This window comes from Vulpes lagopus, chromosome 2 (assembly GCF_018345385.1).
Source record: "Vulpes lagopus strain Blue_001 chromosome 2, ASM1834538v1, whole genome shotgun sequence".
Classification (NCBI taxonomy): domain Eukaryota; kingdom Metazoa; phylum Chordata; class Mammalia; order Carnivora; family Canidae; genus Vulpes; species Vulpes lagopus.
Window position 1 is genome coordinate 139278075 of NC_054825.1, and position 19957 is coordinate 139298031.

At 38.1% G+C, this 19957-nt stretch overlaps 1 protein-coding gene across 8 annotated transcripts in view; it reads right to left on the reverse strand.

Moving 5' to 3' along the window:
• PCSK5 (proprotein convertase subtilisin/kexin type 5) overlaps nucleotides 1-19957 on the reverse strand; it is a 446264-nt gene that overhangs the window by 137707 nt on the left and 288600 nt on the right. For 7 of the 8 annotated variants that reach the window (XM_041744555.1, XM_041744554.1, XM_041744551.1 and 4 more), the window contains exons 17-20: nucleotides 13252-13336; nucleotides 9084-9181; nucleotides 8532-8661; nucleotides 7989-8104 (exon numbers count right to left, since the gene is read on the reverse strand). In XM_041744555.1, the coding sequence (XP_041600489.1) occupies nucleotides 7989-8104; nucleotides 8532-8661; nucleotides 9084-9181; nucleotides 13252-13336 (429 nt within the window). Of the gene's footprint in view, nucleotides 1-4500; nucleotides 4822-7988; nucleotides 8105-8531; nucleotides 8662-9083; nucleotides 9182-13251; nucleotides 13337-19957 lie in introns of those variants that run through there. The other variant, XM_041744560.1, reaches the window with a different exon arrangement.

The following is a 19957-nucleotide window of genomic DNA, read 5'->3' on the forward strand; positions in this document are numbered from 1 at the left end:
GATACCAGGCTTGGGAAAAGCAATTGCCCTTCCAAAATTGCCTCCTGTCGAGAGGAGACCTTGCAAGAAGATGCTTCAGTAATATGAAAAACCTCCTTCTAAGTCCTTTGAAGTTAGAGTGGAAAGGAACTGCTGGCATTCCCAGGTCCCAGGTCCCAGGTCCCAGGCTGGCCCTCTGAGACTTTGTGATGCTGCATACCTGCATCCTTTTTGTCCAAGAATTGACTCTGGGCCAGATCTTCACCTCTCATGATGAAGAGGAGACATGATTATGTGCATTACAGCCCCACCTCTGGTGCCAAGTAGCTCCAATGAGCCACAGTGAAATTCAGTCCATCTTGGCTATGCCCCGCTCCATTTGTCAATGGCTCCAAAGGATACTGCCGAGAACTTCAGATTTTATGGGTTTGCAACAAAAATAACATTTGGACAGGGCTGTCAACTAGAAGGTTTACACTTTCTGCCATTGATACATACTGATTTGGGGTCCAGGGGCCAGCTTGGGCCAGGTGAGGTCAAGCTGTGGATGACCTTTGAGTTTCCTCTACCATTTTGTGTTAGAGGGTGGAAGGAGGGACCGTTGAGCTGGCTAGGCCATAGTTTAAAGTTGCCTCCAATTTTCTTCATATTTATCAAGCTGCTGTTACTGCTCTTTGCAGGAAGCTGAATGAGAATATGAAAGCAGTTAAGAATACCTGCCTACTTATGTTAGCTGCCTGATATTTCCTTGCACTCAGTTGGCAGGTTCCTCAAAATGAAGAGTAGAGTGCTGAGTGGAAAACAGTGAGTCTGATAGAAGAGGTCAGCAGCAAGCAATAAGCCCCTTAACACTGGGGTGAAAAGTGAGGCAAGTCTGATCCATCCACAGATGGATGCTGGTGATTAGCAAGGTCTGCCACAGATATGGGCACTGAGGTTGGGACTATTCATCTTTTGGAAAGCACAGAAATGTAGATCCTTCCTGACTAATCCATTCAACGTTGAATACTGTTCTTTGTAGCAGTTTGACAAAACCATCCAATTGACTTGCTTCCCCGAACTCTCTTCTATAGCAAGTTTGCTGGTATAGTCTTCCTTCTCTTGTCCCACCTTAGTTAAGCCTCAGCCATAGCTCCAGGACCAATCCTAGTTCCTGAAATTCGCTAATGTTAATTGTCTTACCGTTAAATTTTATTTCTATTGTTCTGTCTGGTTACATAATCCCAATTTATTCCAAGCCCATCTGCCTCAGTTCTCTTGTTTATAAACAGAAGGTAATGTTAATTTGTAAACAGAGCATACCTCTACTTTAGAGTTTTTGTGAGAATTAAGAGAATTTTCATTAGTGTGCATATACTCTGTATTCCCACATTGTGCATGATGTACTAAGTGTTCAATAAAATCAGTTCCCCGCCCTGTCCCCCCATCCTCATAATGAGATTTCATGGCAGCAGAGGTTCTCTCTTACATCATTTTGTATCCCTAGATCTTTAATCCTAGTTGAAGTTCAATTTGCTTTCACTGATTCTCATTTCTCTTCCCAAAAGGTAGGGCATTAGACCTTCAAAGCCAGTGCCTGCATCTCATTCAGGGTTCATGAGGATCTATAATTTATGGTGGTTCTTTGCTAACCTTACAGTCCCAACCTGTGGCATGTACTGGAGATTTAATTTAGACCAAGTTACCTTCTAGATATTCAGGGCTTCAGCCACTGTCAATTTTACACAAGACATCAGCAAATTGAACAAAGTCTTCTCCCCTCTCAACGCTCCAATGCTCCCGACCTCCTCATGCACTGTCCCTTGGCCTCCACTCCTTCATACACCCTAGTGAGTGTGCAGTAGTCCATATCCCAGGGGATGTGTGTTGGGGGAAGCCCAGGGAAAAAAGCCCCGATGGTCCAGTCTCTGGTGCTGGCATCTGCATTATCTGCTAAACAGTGTGCCGAGCTTTTATAGATTTTTAAAATTCACTTGCTTTCTTAAATGGGTTATAACATCCATTCAGGACCAAGTCTAACTAACTTCTTCCTTTCTCATACTGCTGTTACTTTGTCTCTCCTTTTCAACTTCTTCCTCTGCTCATCCTTTCCTTTCCAACTTTATTTAGATGCTCTGTCCATTTCCATCCTTTTCTTCATATCCAGCCTCTATGTGGAAATAGAAGTTTCTCCTTATCTCACCCTTTCAGAGATATTTACACATGGGTATGAACAGATCAGATAAACAGGAACTTAGGTTAATTTAATAGAAAAAATAAAATATGGAATAACATTGATTTTGGCCAGTATCAATTACAACCATTCTACTATATTTTACAAAAAAACAACTGAACATTTTACACATGTACAGTATTTTTCAGTAAAAGTGGATTTGGATTTAACAGTGGATCACTAATTAAAAATAAAAAGATAAAAGGAAACAGAAGATAGGACTTTTGTCTCTAGAAGGTTAGAGCATTTGTTAAGTCTCCAAACTTTGTACTATCCATTACATATATCTCATTATGAATATATATATTTATACATAATATATAACATTAACTTAAACTTTGAAAGCATTATGTTCTAGTTAATAATATTCTGTAGATAAACGAGGCAGTAACACACTAGTAGTTAAACCAGTATTTCCATGATGTGCGCCTGCATGGTTGGTGGGAAATGGAACACACATTGGTAGACCCCAATGAATTTGGCTGTCATATTAATGGTTATTTGTCTAAAAATACAGACATCATTTTAATATTTCCTATCACAGTAACTTTGTGCCTCAAATAGTATGGGCAGGTTCAGTAAAATGGATTCCTTTGCAGGCAAATCTGGTTTTGCCATCTGCTTGACCTTGCTTTAGGCTTGCACTTACATTTGTCCGTTTAGAGATTGTGCTTTTAAATGTGAGACACTATCTGTCATAATCTGGATTAATTTACTTTCTTCAGGTCAGAAGGGCATGCAGTGTTAGGAAAACAAGTTGCTCAGTAAAATCAACTGATTTCCTAGTCACTTATAAATCATTATGTGACTCAGTATCACTATAATGCCATTAAGAAGATCATTAGACTATAATTATTCACCTTAGGTCAGACATTAACTTTGATGTCTAGGAATGAATATTTTCAAGGTAGGACTTTCACTAGCTTGTTGTTTGGATGGGGACCTTAGCATCCACTTCCCAGTTCCTTCCTCAAATAACCTATGTTGATATCACCCTTGTTCTTGGCTGTGAGGCTAGTGACATCTTGGAAGTGAGGCTCTCAAATCATAAAGCCTGCAAGATGGCTGACCACTCCAAAGCAAATGAGGTCACCAATGGGGCTCTGATATGAAAACTGAAGAAACTTGATATGAATCTATCCTCCCCTAAATAGAGAAACTCAGAATTGGTAAAAAGATCTATCAGGCATCATTTCTAACCACTGATCCAAAATAGTTTTTACATAATTCAGTCTGCTAGATTCCAGGATGTTTTTAAGAGCTGTAGAAAACCGGTGAGGATATTTCCAAGAAAACAGACGATCTCATTGACATCCAGTGGACAGATGTATCATAGCACGGTTATAGAGGGACAGAAGAATGGGAAATAACAAAACCAGGAGGGTACAATCATGCCACCCATGTTCAATTTCCAGTTTTATTTTCTTAAAATGACAAAATAAAACTTCTAATAAGCACCATTGAAAAACGTTGCTTGGCCAACTTGGGCACAAGCTTAAATATTAAATAATTCCATTTCTTAAAAATACAGGACCTTTTAGAAGCTATTGACTCCAAGAAGAAATTTCCCGCATCATATCCAAAATGCTTCCCATCACAACAAATGGAATTTTTGATGGCCTTAAAAAAAAGTGCTATGGGGATAATGGCCATATAGCACCAGGAGATCGTGCAGGATCTACAAAGTGAACACTCTGGATTTCAGGGGAGCTGATCAGTCCCAGTTATTTTGTGTAACTTTGTATTCTGTCCATCACCAATTTGACTATGCAGAGTGATCCCATTTGACCAGCTGTGTGTAAAATAACCCAATCTGCAAAGCCAAAGCCAGTAGCAGCAAGTCTATCTGATGAAACCAGTGGAGCAGACTTATCAAGTGAGTATAATGCCAAAACCAGCACATAATGCATGAAGTAAATTATGTGTGGAAAGGATCAATGTTCAACTGTGAAAAACTAAGACAAACAACCCTGAATACAACTCTGCGGGATGTTCTTAATGCCCTTAGGTCCACTTTTCTGCCATTTCCCCAACAGTGGACTCAAGCATGAAAAATGACAGATGCAAGAGCTTTCTCTTTGATTTTGATCTATGTCTGCTCTTGTGATGTTTTTGAAAGATATTTTTAGGCATCTCAAAGGGGAAACAAGCAAGTAAATGCAAAGGGGAAAAAATGGACCTTCAAAACCAGGGCAGGAAATCAAATCATTACTTTAACGTCAAATTTTGGCATCAAATGCTTTGGTCATACAATACTGTCTCTGTGGTTCTGGCTGTTTAGCACTAAACACCCAGTTATAAAAGGTAGGCTTGTTGTAGGTTTATTTTTTTTTCCATTTAAGTTCTGACAAAACAGTTCACCATCTCCCTGTACAAATTTGAAAGAGAGAGAAAAAGAGAGCAAAAAAGAGAGAGGTGGCTTGCTTTTTTTTTTTTTTGCTTGTTTTTTTCTTTTTAATAATAATATGGAGTAATCTATAAGTCTACAGGAACAAAGAAATCTAGGATGGCCGCTCAGCCTTGGAATGTACATGTTTTGCAGCAAAGTTGTTGAAGAACCTTCCGCTGGCACAGATTGTTCTTTTTCACTAGCATACAGAAGCCTCCTTCGGCCCAGGACTCTTCCGTTGCTTTTCCAGGAAGTCAGCAAGACAGAGGGGGAGTTGAGGACGAGAGCAGCATGATGTACACACGGAAGAAGGTTTTGATTGGCCAGAGAGGCAGATTGGGGGATTGGAAGAGATCATTGAGGAGCAGTCAACAAGGAGGAAATTTGGTCCACCCAAAGTGATTTCAGTCAACAGCATTGTTTTTCAAGGAGAGAGATTGCGGTCCAGTGGTAAATGTGATTGGTGTCCATTTATGAAAGGAAAAAAAGATTTGAAAAAAGAATAAATTAGAAATCAATAATAATATAAGCAAGGAACTTGTCTTCTCAGGATTACCTAGAGCAGAGAGTATACTGTCATTTATACTATATTTCATTGAGTCCAAGACACTGGATTTTAGATGCATCACTATTTTAAGTGGCATCAAGAAAAAACATGCTTCATGCTTCTTACTACATGGTGACGCAATAGTCTCCTCAATTAGAATATTAACTTTGTGCTTATGGAAATATTAGTTAAGCATTAGTTATATAACAGGCTGTTTTGTTTCGGTAATTGTACAGAAACTCTTCCTTTGAAGATTAAACAATTTTTTGAAGCTATTTTGAACTATAATTAAATTCAACACAAGAAGTAGTAACCATGTGGTTACTCAGTGGACTAGACAGCTCTGTGACTAAGTCACAGGCAATGACAGTATGTCATATCAAGCTCCTGGACAAGTGATTGTAAGCTGCCATAAATTATAAGATGCATCTGATTTCAGAGATGTTAAAATGTTAAAAAAAAGGTATGTCTTAGAATCATTGAAATATGACTCGTTGAAAGAGAATAAATTACAAACCCATAAATGTAATTGCTATGTGATCTGAAAAGCCTGGTGAGCCATAAGTGATCTCATTATTTAGCTGACCTAAAATGGACGCATTACAAATTATGGTTCTTCATTTTCTACTCTTGCCCACATTCCTGGATACTCCACTTCTACCAAAGTGCCATCTGGCATAACTCATCCCACATTTATCATGGTTTAGAGAAATATCACAGTTAAAATATCACCAACGTGGCCATGCCTGGCATCAAGTGCTATGGGTGAAAATTTCAAGTGATTGTGGATCTTCTGAGTTTAGAAAAATACTCCTCTGTTTTGTTATTAATTAAAAAGTCTGGTCAGATCCAGCTATTGGGGAACCATATTTTTAAGTAAAAAGTGATATTTCCATAGTCCCTGGAGGGCCATCACCCCAACCCTCTATGCCCATGTTATACGGTGAGAACAGAGCCTGAGTAGGTCTGTGCCATCCCTGCTAGATCAACCCTACAGCCAGGAAACCATGAAAATGCAAAGTCAGCTATGATACTCTGTAGAAATGAGACCATAAATGATCTACATGAGCCATCGTGTGCCCAGTTCTTTCAGACATCTTTTTGAAATTTCGCATAGGAAGTTTTAGAATAACCATACAAGGTCAATAGGATTAGCCTACTCATTTTTACATTGAAGGAAGTGAGGCCCAGAAAAGTTTATCACCTGCTTGAGACCTGGAGCCTAGGAATGAATGACCATATTCTGACTCCTGAATCCATATTCTCCCAGAGCACTGTTCTACCTCTTGTGAAATTTCCTCTTCTTCCCATTCAGTGGAAGACAAAGAATAAAACAAGGGAAGTGCCCTTGTCCAGGAAGACTGTTCCAAATGCAGACTTTATTATTCTCCTTTCATAACAATCCAAGGATATTTAAAAACAACAATGGTTTGAAATGATTTCTTTTTATATTACTAAGGTACATGTCTGCATAAAGTTCAGGCTCACATTTCAGCGACCCTTCTGTGTGAATTATACCAAGGGTCAAAGTTCACAAAATGTTAAAGTTGTAATAACTTAAATTCATTTATTTATAAATGGGGAAGCTGAGGTGAGAAGATTGAGAGAACTTGGATTTGCCAAGTTGTCAGAGGGAATGGAGTAAGCCAGAGATTCCCAAATCTGGATGCACATTAGAAACATTTCAGAAGCTTCTAAAAATATCCACACTTAGATAGCACCCCAAGACCAATTTACTATGAATCTTCAGGGAAGGTGTATGGTCCTGGCATTTTGGTTGAGAGCCACATGTGCAAAGAAAAGGTAAATGGATTAATGTTTAGAATTAGAAGTCTTCAGTTCTACACGTAGGTCTATCATTAATTCCTTGCCTTTCAGGTTTAATCAAAGATTCAGGTACCATCTGAGTATAATTTACATATCAAAATTTTGAGTAATCCCAATAAAAGGAGTGGCAATAAACTGGCATCTTCACATGATAGAATATTATGCTGCAATTAAAAATGAAGGTTCTGGGGACTTTGTAGACAAGGATGCTTATGTCTAATGATGAGTACAAATAGCAGGATACAAACCTCCATGTGCATGATGTCTAAAAAGCCTGGTCAATAGTACATATGGCAAAGGATGGGAAAGAAATACATGAAAAAACTAATTGGAAAAGATTGCATATTACATTCCAACTACCTAGCGTTCTGGAAAAGGAAAATCTATGGAGACAGTGAAAAAAAAATTAGGGAGGGAGGAAAAGGTAGAGAGGATTTTTAGGGACATGAAAGTGTTCTGTATGGAACTACAATTAGGGATTCATACCCTTATACATTTGTCCAAATCCATAGAATGTTCAACACCAAGAGTGAACGTTAATGTAAACCACGGACTTTGGGAGATAATGATTATAACAAATGTAACCACTTTGGTGTAGGAGGCTGAAAGTGGGAGAGGGTGAGGGGGTGTGAGTGTGTGTGTGTGTGTGCACGCGCGCGCGCATGTGCTGCGGTGCGGGGGCAGTCAGGGCATATATGGCATCTCTGTACTTTCTGCTTAATTTTGTTGTGAGCCTAAACCTCTAAATTAAAAAAAAAAACCCAAAATTTGTTAATTAAAAAAACCCCCACATAACTAGTGCCATCTTTGCCGGTGGAATGGTAGGTAATTTATTTCTCCTTTTAATTAAAAGAAATAAACCAAAACCCAAACCCAGTGAGGATGTGAATTCAAGATGAATGAGCTCTAACAAGATACTGGGCATGTTCTATCTGACTCATGCTTGATAGTTTATTTCAGTGGAAATATATTTGATCTTAACGTAAAAAGAGGACCCTTTGCTCAGAGGATCGAAATGAACAGTTTGTACTCACCGTCCTTGCAGATGGCTCCCATCTGACATGTCCCTAAATCTAGGAGATACCCACTGAGGCAGCTCGTACAGTTCTTGAAGCCTGGACCGTTGCATGTCAAACAGCTAGCATCACATCTACGGGAAAAGGTATAATTCATGCTTTCACACATTGTGTGCAAGAAAAGATGTTTGCTATCAACCTCTTAATAATGCTTTAAACTTAATTTTCCCTTTGAAGATGACACAGAAACCTCTTCTTACCAAACTTGCTATGTTTGACAACATTAAAGAAAATCCAGCAGGTAGACTGATTTTAAATGGGGGAACGCAGTCCTTGAAACAGAAATATTACTTTCAAGGTTTTAAAGTGCTCCTGAGACAAAACCCCAAAAATATTCAAGGTAGGTTGGGTTAAAGCTGCAGGGCAGTAAAATGTAAAATGGTAAGGTAAAATGTGGAAACTTACTTCCTCAGTAATAATTGTTTTTGTATTATTTACGGAGGCGGTCAAATAAGGAACTTGGTGATCAAGTGCTAGGGCTGAGGGGGCTGATCCACTTACTTTTTGCAGGATTTGTATCCGTTCTCTGAAGAGTGGTCAAAGTAGTAGCTGAGACTACAGCTCTGCACGCATCTCCCATCCTCCATGAAGTAGCCTTCCGTGCAGTTAATACACCCATCAGCGCCTGGCCCTTAAATGCAAGACAAATGCAAGAAACAGAAACAAAATCTCAGAAGAGCTTGCACAAGGTGCTGCTCCTTGTGTGGCTGGTGAAAATGTCATGTTAAGAGTCCCCATTTCCTATCAGTGCTTTTTTCTTACATTCTCGGGGAGGGGGGCTGCTCCCATTTTAAACTGGACCCATTTTCCAAAAGCACTGTATCTCTTTGGCAAGAGGAGACCTCACTGGGATGTTTAAGTGTCTCAACAAGGACCCAGTGCACATGACTGACTCTACGAGAATACATGCATGGGTATTGGGGGAGAAGAGGATTTCTCCAGCATTTACTTTACAAGTATCTGGTGGGTTTGTATGAGCGATGGCTAAAAACAAAGCCACAAAAGCCAAACCAGAGCCAAGGGAATGAACAACAGGGCTGGGGGACTAGGTACCAGCACAGGTGGCGCAGAAGCGGTGGCAGGGCTGACAGTCCTGGCCATTGAAGTACTGCCCATCCTCACAGGTGATGGAACACCGGGATCCCTGCAGGCTGAAGACACAGACACAGACACTGTGATCAAGGTGAAGAGGTAATGACTCCCCAACTCCATATGCAACAAATACAGCTCCTCCCCGAGACCAGGGGCTTGGCAAAGCTTCAAAGCTGGGGAAATGGTCCCCTTCCCTTCTTTTTATCCTTCCTGATGCCTATAATGACAGCTGTGGTTTGTAGCATGTGCTGCAAGCCTTGTGGATGTTCTTCTTCAGTGTCCGGCTGGCTGGCACATCCCTTCTTTGTTCCCCAACTTAACTACCTGGGTGTTCTTAACAGTAATTTATTTATTTATTTATTTTTTTATTTTTATTTTTTTAAATTTTTATTTATTTATGATAGTCACAGAGAGAGAGAGAGAGGCAGAGACATAGGCAGAGGGAGAAGCAGGCTCCATGCACCGGGAGCCTGATGTGGGATTCGATCCCGGGTCTCCAGGATCGCGCCCTGGGCCAAAGACAAGCGCCAAACCGCTGCGCCACCCAGGGATCCCTGCGCCACCCAGGGATCCCTTAACAGTAATTTATTGACAAAACTCATTACCTAACATATACATCTGACACTGGTGAAATCCAGACCTACTATATAATAAATCTCAAAGTTGTTTTCTAATTATAGGAATACATGGTAAAAATGAATTACAACTGAATGAAGGGCACAGTGATCTCTGGCTAGCCTACACTCCCAGGAGTAGCTATTTTTGTTTTTCTGGTCTTTGTTGTCCTACTGGCTGCCATCAAAACAACACAATTGTAATACATGTTGCCTCTATTTCCTAATTTCTTTTGAATTCCAGTGAATAATTTAGTAAAATGACCCTATCTATACTGCTGAATCCCCAAACACTCCAACTCTTCTTAATTGTATTATTGTTCCCAGGTGTTCTCTATACCATGTTTTCTCCATTTAGCACTCTTGGTATCTATTGTAGTTGCCAGGATGTTGAATGAGGAATGTGTATTTTTTCTCTCTTCTAATTTCTAGCAATTGTGATAGCTTTCATAGTGTACAGATTGATTCTTAAAATTAAAAAAAAACATAGAAATTATGACCTTTAATATACAAATATTGGTCACTGAATCAGTAGTGTGATTGGAACTATAGGTTAGCACTTGTAATTCTGTATCACCAGATAGAGGATTCTACAAGATGGGTATCTAAGCAACAGGGTCAAATGGTTTTTATTCTCTTAGACTCTTGGTATTGCTCCAATTCACATCTTATTTGAGTGTGCTTTGTATTTGGATCACACTAACTTGGAGAAGGAAAATGTATTTTTCCCTATTGGAAAGAAAATAAACAGGTAAATAAGGATCCCAAACAGGTTTGTTAACATTTTAACCTACTTCCATCCAATTTGATGTGTATGTATCTTTTCTTTGTTCTTAGCCACTATTAAAAAACTTTCAGGTCTCTTGAGGCCAAAATGATTGACCCTCAAAGCCTGCAAGGAAAAGACAGGCAATCTCAAAGAGATGGAGGGCAGCATAACTCAAAGTGTACTCCATTCACAGATCTTACTGGCCAGGGACAGATGTCACTTAAAAAGCCAATAAAAGAAAATCCCTTTCTGTAGAATTGGAAAAAAGGACATTGCATTAAATGGATCCTTTCGTGGGAGGAAATTGGACCACCTAAAAAACTTATCAAAGTTTTTTTTTTTAAAGCTTCCCAGTTTTCCTAATAAAGGACATTCCTTCTGAGGTTGGAATTTATTCAGCATGAGACAGAGGCTGTGCTGTGTGAGGAAGGAATGGACGTAGAGTGGGTCGTGCAACAGAGCAGGCACCGTGTACACTCTGAATCCTGCTGCTGCTTCCAAAACACAATGGTGGAGTGGCTAACCAGCCTGGTAGGGTGGACACCGGGGTTCTTTCTGTGATAAATTGGCTAGGTTAGAACTGTGCTGTCCCACATACTTGAGCCCCAGTGACTCCCGAGCACTTCAAATGTGGTTAGTGTGGCACAAGAATGGAATTTTAAACTTTATTTAGTTTTAATTAATTTCAGTCTAAATCTTACAAATTGGCCCTTGGCTCAATGACTGGCCAAATTCTGAGTAAGTCTGGAACACCCTGGCTATGTAAAATCTACTTTGACTAAACTTTGTAAAGATCTAAATAGAAATCAAGTATTTATCAAACACTACTGTTCCAAGTTGAGATGTGCCATGCACTTTAGAGGTAAAATGCATACCAGATTTCGAAGACTTGGTATGACAACAAAAAAGAATGTAAAATATCTTGCTAGGTCTTTTATATTGATTACATGTTGAAATGATAATATTTTGAATATATTTGGTTAATATTTTAAAAAATTTCACCCTTATCTTTTTACTTCTTTTAATGTGGCTACTGCCATATTTAAAATGAACATACATGGTTCTCGTATTTCTATTGGGAGTGCTGGTTAACTTACTCAGTAAAATGTTCCCTAAGAAATACAGTTGACTTGGCTCTTGAACAACATGTGTTTGAACTGCACGAGCCCATTTATAAGTGGATTATTTTTGATAAAGTATGGTGTTCTAAATATATTTTCCTTATAATTTTCCCAATATTTTCTCTTTTCTAGGCTTACTTTATTGTAAGAATATAGTATGTAATATACGTAACACAAAATATGTGTTAGTTGACTGTTATTTGTCAACTAACCATATAGAAAATAATCATAAATCATCTTTTATTTCTCATGGGCCAGTTATGTGTCTGATCCCATAGCTGATTAGTAGAAAACAGTTTGAGCCCCCGTCTATCTTGTCTCCCTTCTTTTTTATTAAAAAAACCAATCTGCTCCTCCAAAAAGAAGATTGATATTAAGATTGAAAATCTTAAGATGAAAGGTGCTAAGCAAATTAACACTGAATGCACTTATGAAAAAACCCATAAGACAATCTAAATGAAAATGATATCCTGAGATATATATATTTTTAAGATTTTATTTATTTGAAAGAGAGAGAGAAGAGTATGCACAAGTGGAGGGAGGAGCAGAAAGAGAAGTAGAAGCAGACTCCCCACTGAGCAAGGAGCCTGAACCAGGGCTTGATTCCAGGACCCTGAGATCTTGACCGGAGCTGAAGGAAGAAGCTCAACCAACTGAGCCAACCAGCGGCCCTGATGTTCTGATTTTTTTTTTTAAGATTTTATTCATTCATGAGAGATAGAGAGAGGCAGAGACATAGGCAGAGGGAGAAGCAGATTCCCTGCTGGGAGCCCAATGGGAGACTCATTTAGGACCCCAAGATCAAGACTCGGCCACAGGCAGTCAACCATTGAGCCACCCAGGTGCCCCCTGATGTTCTGGTATTAATTAATATGAAGAATCACCTGCCTGGAGCCTGCCCAGTTCACCTCTCCAATCAAAGGTGGAAACAGAGACATTTTCAAGACTTAAAAAGATTGAGTGCAGCAGATTTCCGGCTCTCTGTAAATTTAGAGTCCAACTCCTTGCCCAACAGAGGATGGTCTGACTTTCTCTGTGGATATCAAGAGGCTACCTAGTTCATTTGAGCCCTGTGTTGTTCTCCTGCAGAATCTGTCAGCTATCTGGCTTCAGTAATGAGCAAGTCATCCAGTCAAGAAAAACATCTCCAGGTGTTAAATCTATGTGCATACCACAGCATAATGGAACCAAGCCTGAGGTACTTAAGATAAGAGAATGATTGGCTATATGGAGAGAAATAATAAAGATAAGGGAAGAGTTTCCGACCATCAAAGGAATGAATCAGGAGGATTAAATATAATTCATTGGTATTACCCAAACAGTAATCCTTGACAGGGGCACTGCCGGTCATAAAGCACTAAGAAAGCCTCTCAAATAGCCATTTTTATTTTCTTGTATCTGATCCATCTTTTCTGAAGGAAATTTTATTTGGTTTATAAACCTCTCTTAGCCAAGATGGCATCCAATTTCTCACATATAATGGTAAAGATAATGCAAATAGCAATCAAATGTTGGAATGGGAGTCAAACCAAGGTGATGGTAAGAGGATAATTCATTTACATATTTTATTTACATTGAGAAGCTCCCTGGGCTGTATGACTTGACAAGATCCTTCACTCTCTTACCTTAACCCATCCCTGCATTCTGTACAGTTCTGGAATTCAGTACACGTCTTGCAGTTTTCACTGCATTTCCGGCAAAGATTTTTCTCTGTTAAAAACAAAAAACAAAATGCATACATAAAAAAGTAACAAGGTTATAAATCAGTTGGTCAGTTGAATTCCATAAAAGGAGGCAGAGACATTCTAATGTTTGCTAACATACACGATGGTATACATACCTGGCCTTGAGCAGAATGTTTTGGGAACAGCTCCCACATTGAACATTGGCTATCACTTCTCAGCAAAGCAAACAGAGTTAGGAACTGCAGCACTGGGAAATGTGGGAAATGCCTGACATCTCTACCATTTTGCAGACGAGGGAACTCATCTTTAATTCTTTGTTGAATGGTTGATTGACCTTTCTCCCCCTTCTTCTTTTGCTTTGTCCCAAGCAGAATTTCCTAACTTCCAACACTGAGAATCATACTAACAAATAAGCTGGGGCAAGGCTACTATGTGAGGGTTGAGAAGCAGTGTGGAGGCTGTGGAATGGAAAGGAAGGCTTTCCCCGGGTCCCCCATACTCACAGCTTGTAGGACCACTCTGACGAACTAGACCAGAAAAGGGAATCTACATTTAAGACTGCAGGTTAAGGGCTGACCATTTATTTCTTGCATTGTCAAGAATAGTGTCATGTAGTTTATAGTGGCTGTGCCATTGATATGTTATTAATTATAGTTCAGATATATCTGTATTCTGGAGAATAGAAATATACTGGATTAAAACAAATACCTCTGAATATGGCTCTCCCATTTAATACCAAAGACTGATCCCCATTGGGGAAAACAGGGCAAATGCATACCTATTCTATAATGAAAAATATTGACTTGTTACATCACTGAGACCAAATTCTTCTGGATACTCGATACCTTCTCTGAGATGCAAATGGATTATAACCACATATGTGTTAGGTTTGAATGAAGTTTTGTTCATAAGTTTCTTTCTCTCCATCTACTCTTTAAATGTTGGTGTTCTTCAACATTCCACAGAGAAACACTGCTTTAATGGATTCCTGTAAGGACTTCCTGGGGGTGCACCTCCTTTCTAGATTCTGAGCACCCCCGCCAAGAAATATGAAGTTCTTTATAATCTTATGATAGCCTTCACATGGTCTTCCCTTCACTATGCCATTGAGACTTCTGGACATGGCATAGGATCTGAGGTCAGAGGACCTAGTTTTGAATTCTGCTTTTAGCATCTCTAGGGGGCAAGTTCAGAGTCTGTTCTCCCACTTATTGAATAAATATTACAATGATGCCAAGTTCTCTCAGCTTGTCTTCAGGGGTTAATGAAATTACTCAAGGGAACTATATGAATTTGAAAGCACTGTAAATGTGTTGGCAGTAATTATTACTAGTCACTACGTTTTATGTCAACAGACTCATTTTAGGAGGAAAATATAACAAAAGTCAGTCACACACAAGGAGAGAGAGAGGCAGAGACTACTATCAGCAAAGCCATTGGTTGAACACCCTTCCTTCACTACCTACCTCCCAGGCTCTGGGGTAACAAATAATTCTATTATCTTGACCCTTTTATACACCATCTCGAAACAAATTCCTTTTCCAAGATTCAGCCTTCTTGATAGAATTTTGAATTTTTTTTCAAGAAATACTGCTTATTTCTGGGGATCCCTCAGGCTCCCTCCCCATTCTTATCTTTCCTTTCTCTGTCAGGTTGTAGTTTAGTGTTCCAAATCTGGGGGGAAAAGAAACTATAAGAAAATCCTACCCATGGTTCTACAGGGTAAGCTGAGAGACTTCGACTGCTTTGGGGAGAAATGCCTGCCTTTGGGTCAAGGGACTTTGATTTCTTAAGAAGCAACAGTATACACTTCAAAATTCTTGCCTGATTTCTTAAAAACAACTCTTGTTCATTTGAGCTTGGGTTTTCTTCTTTCTTAGGTTGTGCTGAAACAGGAAGCATCAGTGTCCTCACTATGACAGTGTGATATTTACTAAGACAAATTATGAGAATTCAGAAATAAAATGACCCTACCAGAGCTCTAACAGGTACGAGTACCCAAGGATTACATAATTCTCAAGGAATGTACCTTTGTCTGTTTCCTAATGATGACTGATTAGGACCCAACTCCCTGAAGTGACATGTTAATTTATAGATTTTTGTTTGGTAACATTGCAAATGATGTCTGTGTGGATACTGCCCCCTCCCCCAGCTCTATTTGTATTGCCAGGTAGGAAATTATTCATTTTTAAAATTATTTTAAGATTTGTGTGGAATCAGAAAAGACCCCGAATAGCCAGGGGAATATTAAAAAAGAAAACCAGAGCTGGGGGCATCTCAATACCAGATTTCAGGTTGTACTACAAAGCTGTGGTCATCAAGACAGTGTGGTACTGGCATAAAAACAGACACAGATCAATGGAACAGAATAGAGAACCCAGAAGTGGACCCTCAACTTTATGGTCAACTAATATTCGACAAAGGAGGAAAGACTATCCACTGGAAAAAAGACAGTATCTTCATTTTTTAATTGAAGTACAATTAACGTACAATGTTATATTAGTTGCCAATATAGAATATATAGATTTGATGATTCCATATATTACTCAGTGTTCACCACGGTAAGTGTAAGCCACATCTGTTACCACACAATGCTATTACAATATTATTGACCATTTTCCCTAGCTGTGCTTTTCATTTCCACCACTTACTTATTTTATAACTGGAAATTTGTACCTCCATCTTTTTTTTGCCAATCCTCCCAGCCACCTCTGCTCTGGCAACCACTAGTTATTCCCTGTATTTAAGGGTCTGTTTTTTTGTTGTTGTTGTTGTTAGCTTCCACGTACAAGTTAAATCATATGAAATCTGTCTTTCTCAGTCTGATTTATTTCACTTAGCATAACACTCTCTAGGTCATCCATGTTGTCACAAATGGCAAGATCTCACTTTCTTGTATGGCCGAGTGTGTGTGCATGTGTGCACATACACACATGTACATACAGACACATGTTTTTCCTTCAGATAGCAAATTTATTATTTTTTAACAAGTTTTTAATTCCAGTGTAGTTAATACACAGTGTTAGAGTAGTTTCAGGTATATAATATAGTGATTCAACACTTCCATATAACACCTAGTGCTCATCGCAAGTGTATTCCTTAATCTCCATCACCTAACTCACCCATCCTCCACCCACTTTTCCGCTGGTGTTGCCATCAGTTTGTTCTCTATATTTAAGAGTCTATTTCTTGGTTTGTCACTTTTTCCCTTGATCATTTGTTTTTTAAATTCCACAAGTGAGTGAAATCCTATTGCATTTGTCTTTCTCTGAGTGACTTATTTTACTTAGCATTATAATCTCTAGCTCCATTTATGTTGTTGCAGATAGCAAGATTTTATTCTTTTTAATGGCTGAATAATACTCCATTGTGTGTGTGTGTGTGTGTGTGTGTGTGTGTGTGTGTGTGTGTGTGTATCCATCTAAAAATTATCACTTGGGTTTCTTGAATACCTTGGCTATTGTAAATAATGTTGCAATAAACATACGGGTACATAAATCTTTTTTAATTAGCATTTTTGTATTCTTTGGGCAAATACTCAGTGGTAGGATTACTAGATTTTGTGGTATTTCTAAAATTTTGAGGAAACTCCCTACTGTTTTCCATGGTGGTTGCACCAATTTACATTCCCACTGCAGTGTGTGAGGGTTCTCTTTTCTTTACATCCTCACCAACACTTGTTACAATTTCTTGTTTCTTGACTGGTGTCAAGTTCTTGAGAGCCATTCTCAAGTGTGGGGGAATATCTCATTGTGGTTTTGGTTTGCATTTCCCTAATGATTAGTGATGCTGAACACCTTTTCACACATCTGTTGGCCATCTGTCTGTCTTCTTTGGAAAAATGTCTATTCAGATCCTCTGCTCATTTTTTAAAAAATTGCACTGTATTTTTGGTGTTGAGTTGTATAAGTTCTTTATATATTTTAGATATTAAGCCCTTATCGATACATTTGCAAATATCTTTTCCTATTCATTAGGTTGCCTTTTTATTTTGTTGGCTTCTTTTACTGTGAAAAAGCTTTTCATTTTGGTGAAGTCCCAAAACAGTGTATTTTTGCTGTTGTTTCTTGTGCCTGAAGGACATATCCATTAATATGTTGCTAAGAGTACCTTTCAAGAGATCAATGCTTATGTTTTCATAAAAGGTCTCACATTTAGGTCTTTAATCCCTGTTGAGTTTCTGTGTGGTGTAAGAAAGTGGTCCTGTTTCATTCTTTGGCAGGCAGCTGTCCAATTTTCCCAGCACCTTTTGTTGAAGAGATGGCCTTTTCTTCATTTTATATTCTTGCTTCCTTTGTCATAGATTAACTGACCAAATAGATGTTGGTTTATTTCTGGGGTTTCTATCTTGTTCCATTGATCTATGTGTCTAGATCAACATGCCAGCACTATGCCGTTTTGTTTACCTTTGTAGTAAATCTTGAAATCTGGGATTGTAATACCTTCAGCTTTTGTTCTTCTTTCTCAAGATTGCTTTGGCTATTCAGGGTCTTTTGTGATTCCATACAGGTTTTAGGAGGATTAGGATTATTTTTTGTAGTTCTGTGAAAAATGCTCTTGGTATTTTGACAGGGATTGCAATGAATCTGTAAATTACTTTGGGTAGTATGAAGACCTTAGCCATATTCTTCCAATCCATGGACATGGTGTATCTTACTACTTGTTCATGTCATCTTTAATTTCTTTCATCAGTGTCTTATAGTTTTCAAAATACAGGTCTTTCACTTCCTTAATTAAATTTATTTATAGGTATTTTATTCTTTTTGGTGCAATTACAAATGGGATTGTCTTTTTAATTTCTCTTTCTGCTACTTCATTATTAGTGTATAGAAATGCAACAGATTTCTGTATATTAATTTTGTATCCTGAAACTTCACTGAATTCATTTATCAATTTCACTAGGTTTTTGGTGAAGTCTTTAGCATTTTCTATGTATAGTATCATGTCATCTGCAAATAGTGCTTTTTTTTTACTTCTTCCTTACGAATTTGGATGTCTTTTCTTTTTCTTATGCGATTGCTACAGCTAGGATCTAATATTATGTTGAATAAAAGTGGTGAGAGTGGACATCTTTGTCTTGTTTTTGATCTTAGAGGAAGAGTCCTCAGTTTTCATTATTGTGTATGATGTCCATTGTGGATTCGTCATAGATGGCTTTAGTAATGTTGAAGTATGTTCCCTCTAACCCTACGTTGTGGAGAAGTTTTAACATGAATTGGTGTTGTAGTTTGTCAAATGCTTTTTCTGCATCTGTTGAGATGATCATGTTTTTTTTATCCTTCCTCTTGTTTATGTGATATATTGATTTGTGAATATTGAACCACACTTGCATCTCTGGAATAAATTCCACTTGATCATGCTAAATGATTTTTTAAATGTACTATTGTTGAGGATTTTTGCATCTGTGTTCATCAGCGATACTGGCTTGTAGTTTTCTTCTTATATGATATCTTTGTCTGACTCTAGGATCAAAGTAATGCTGGCCTCATAGATGAATTACAAGTTTTCTGGGTTTTTTGGGGGAATAATTTGAGAAGGATAGGTATTAGCTTTTATTTAAGTGTTTTGTAGAATTCACTTGTGAATACATCTGGTCCTTGATTTTGGTTTGCTGGGAGTTTTTGACTGCTGATTCAATTTCACTACTAGTAATTTGTTCAGATTTTCTGTGTCTTCTTGATTTAGTTTTGGAAAATTGTATGTTTCTTGGAATTAATCCATTTCTTCCAGATTGTCAAATAGGTTGGCAGATATTTTTCAACAATTTCTTATAATTCTTTGTATTTCTGACTTTAGCCGACTTGTCAAGAAAAGAAAGACTCAAAGATTTATCAGTTTATCTTTTCAAAGAACCAGGTCTTGGTTTCACTGATCTCTACTTTTTCTTTCTACCAGCTTTGGACTCTGTTCTTTTTTTAGTTCCTTTAAGTGTAAGGCTAGGTTCATTATACAATATTTTCCTTGTTTTTTGAGGTAGGCCTATAGCACTATCAATTTCCCTCTTAGAACTGCTTTTGCTGATTCCCAAAGATTTTGGATTGTTGTCTTCATTTGTCTCCATCCATTTTTTATTTCATCTTTTGTTTTCACTGACCCATTGGTTAATTAGTAGCTTGTTGTTTAACCTCTGTGTATTTTTTTCCCATTTTTCTCTTGATTTCTACTTTCATACCATTTAAGAAAACATACTTGATATGATTTCAATCTTCAAAAATAAGTGAGACTTATTTTATGGCCTAAAATGTTATGTATCCCAGAGAATATTTCATGTGCACTTGAAAAGAAAGTGTATTGCTACCCGAGCTGTTTTTTGTTTTTTTTTTGTGGGGTTTTTTTTTTTTTTTTTCATTCCATTTGCATGTTTTTTCATCCCTTCACTTTCAGTCTGTATATGTTAAGTCTGAAGTGGATTTCTTGTAGGCAGCATATAGATCAATATTATTTTCTGACTCATTCACTGTATATCTTTTGATTGGAGCATTTAGTTTGTTTACATTTAAAGTAATTATCATAGATAGGTACTTATTGCCATTTTGTTAATCGTATTCTGGTGGTTTTTATAGTTCTTCTTGATTCCTTCATTTTTCTCTTGCTATCTTTCCTTGTGGGTTGATGATTTGCCTTAGTGATATGGTTGGATCCCTTT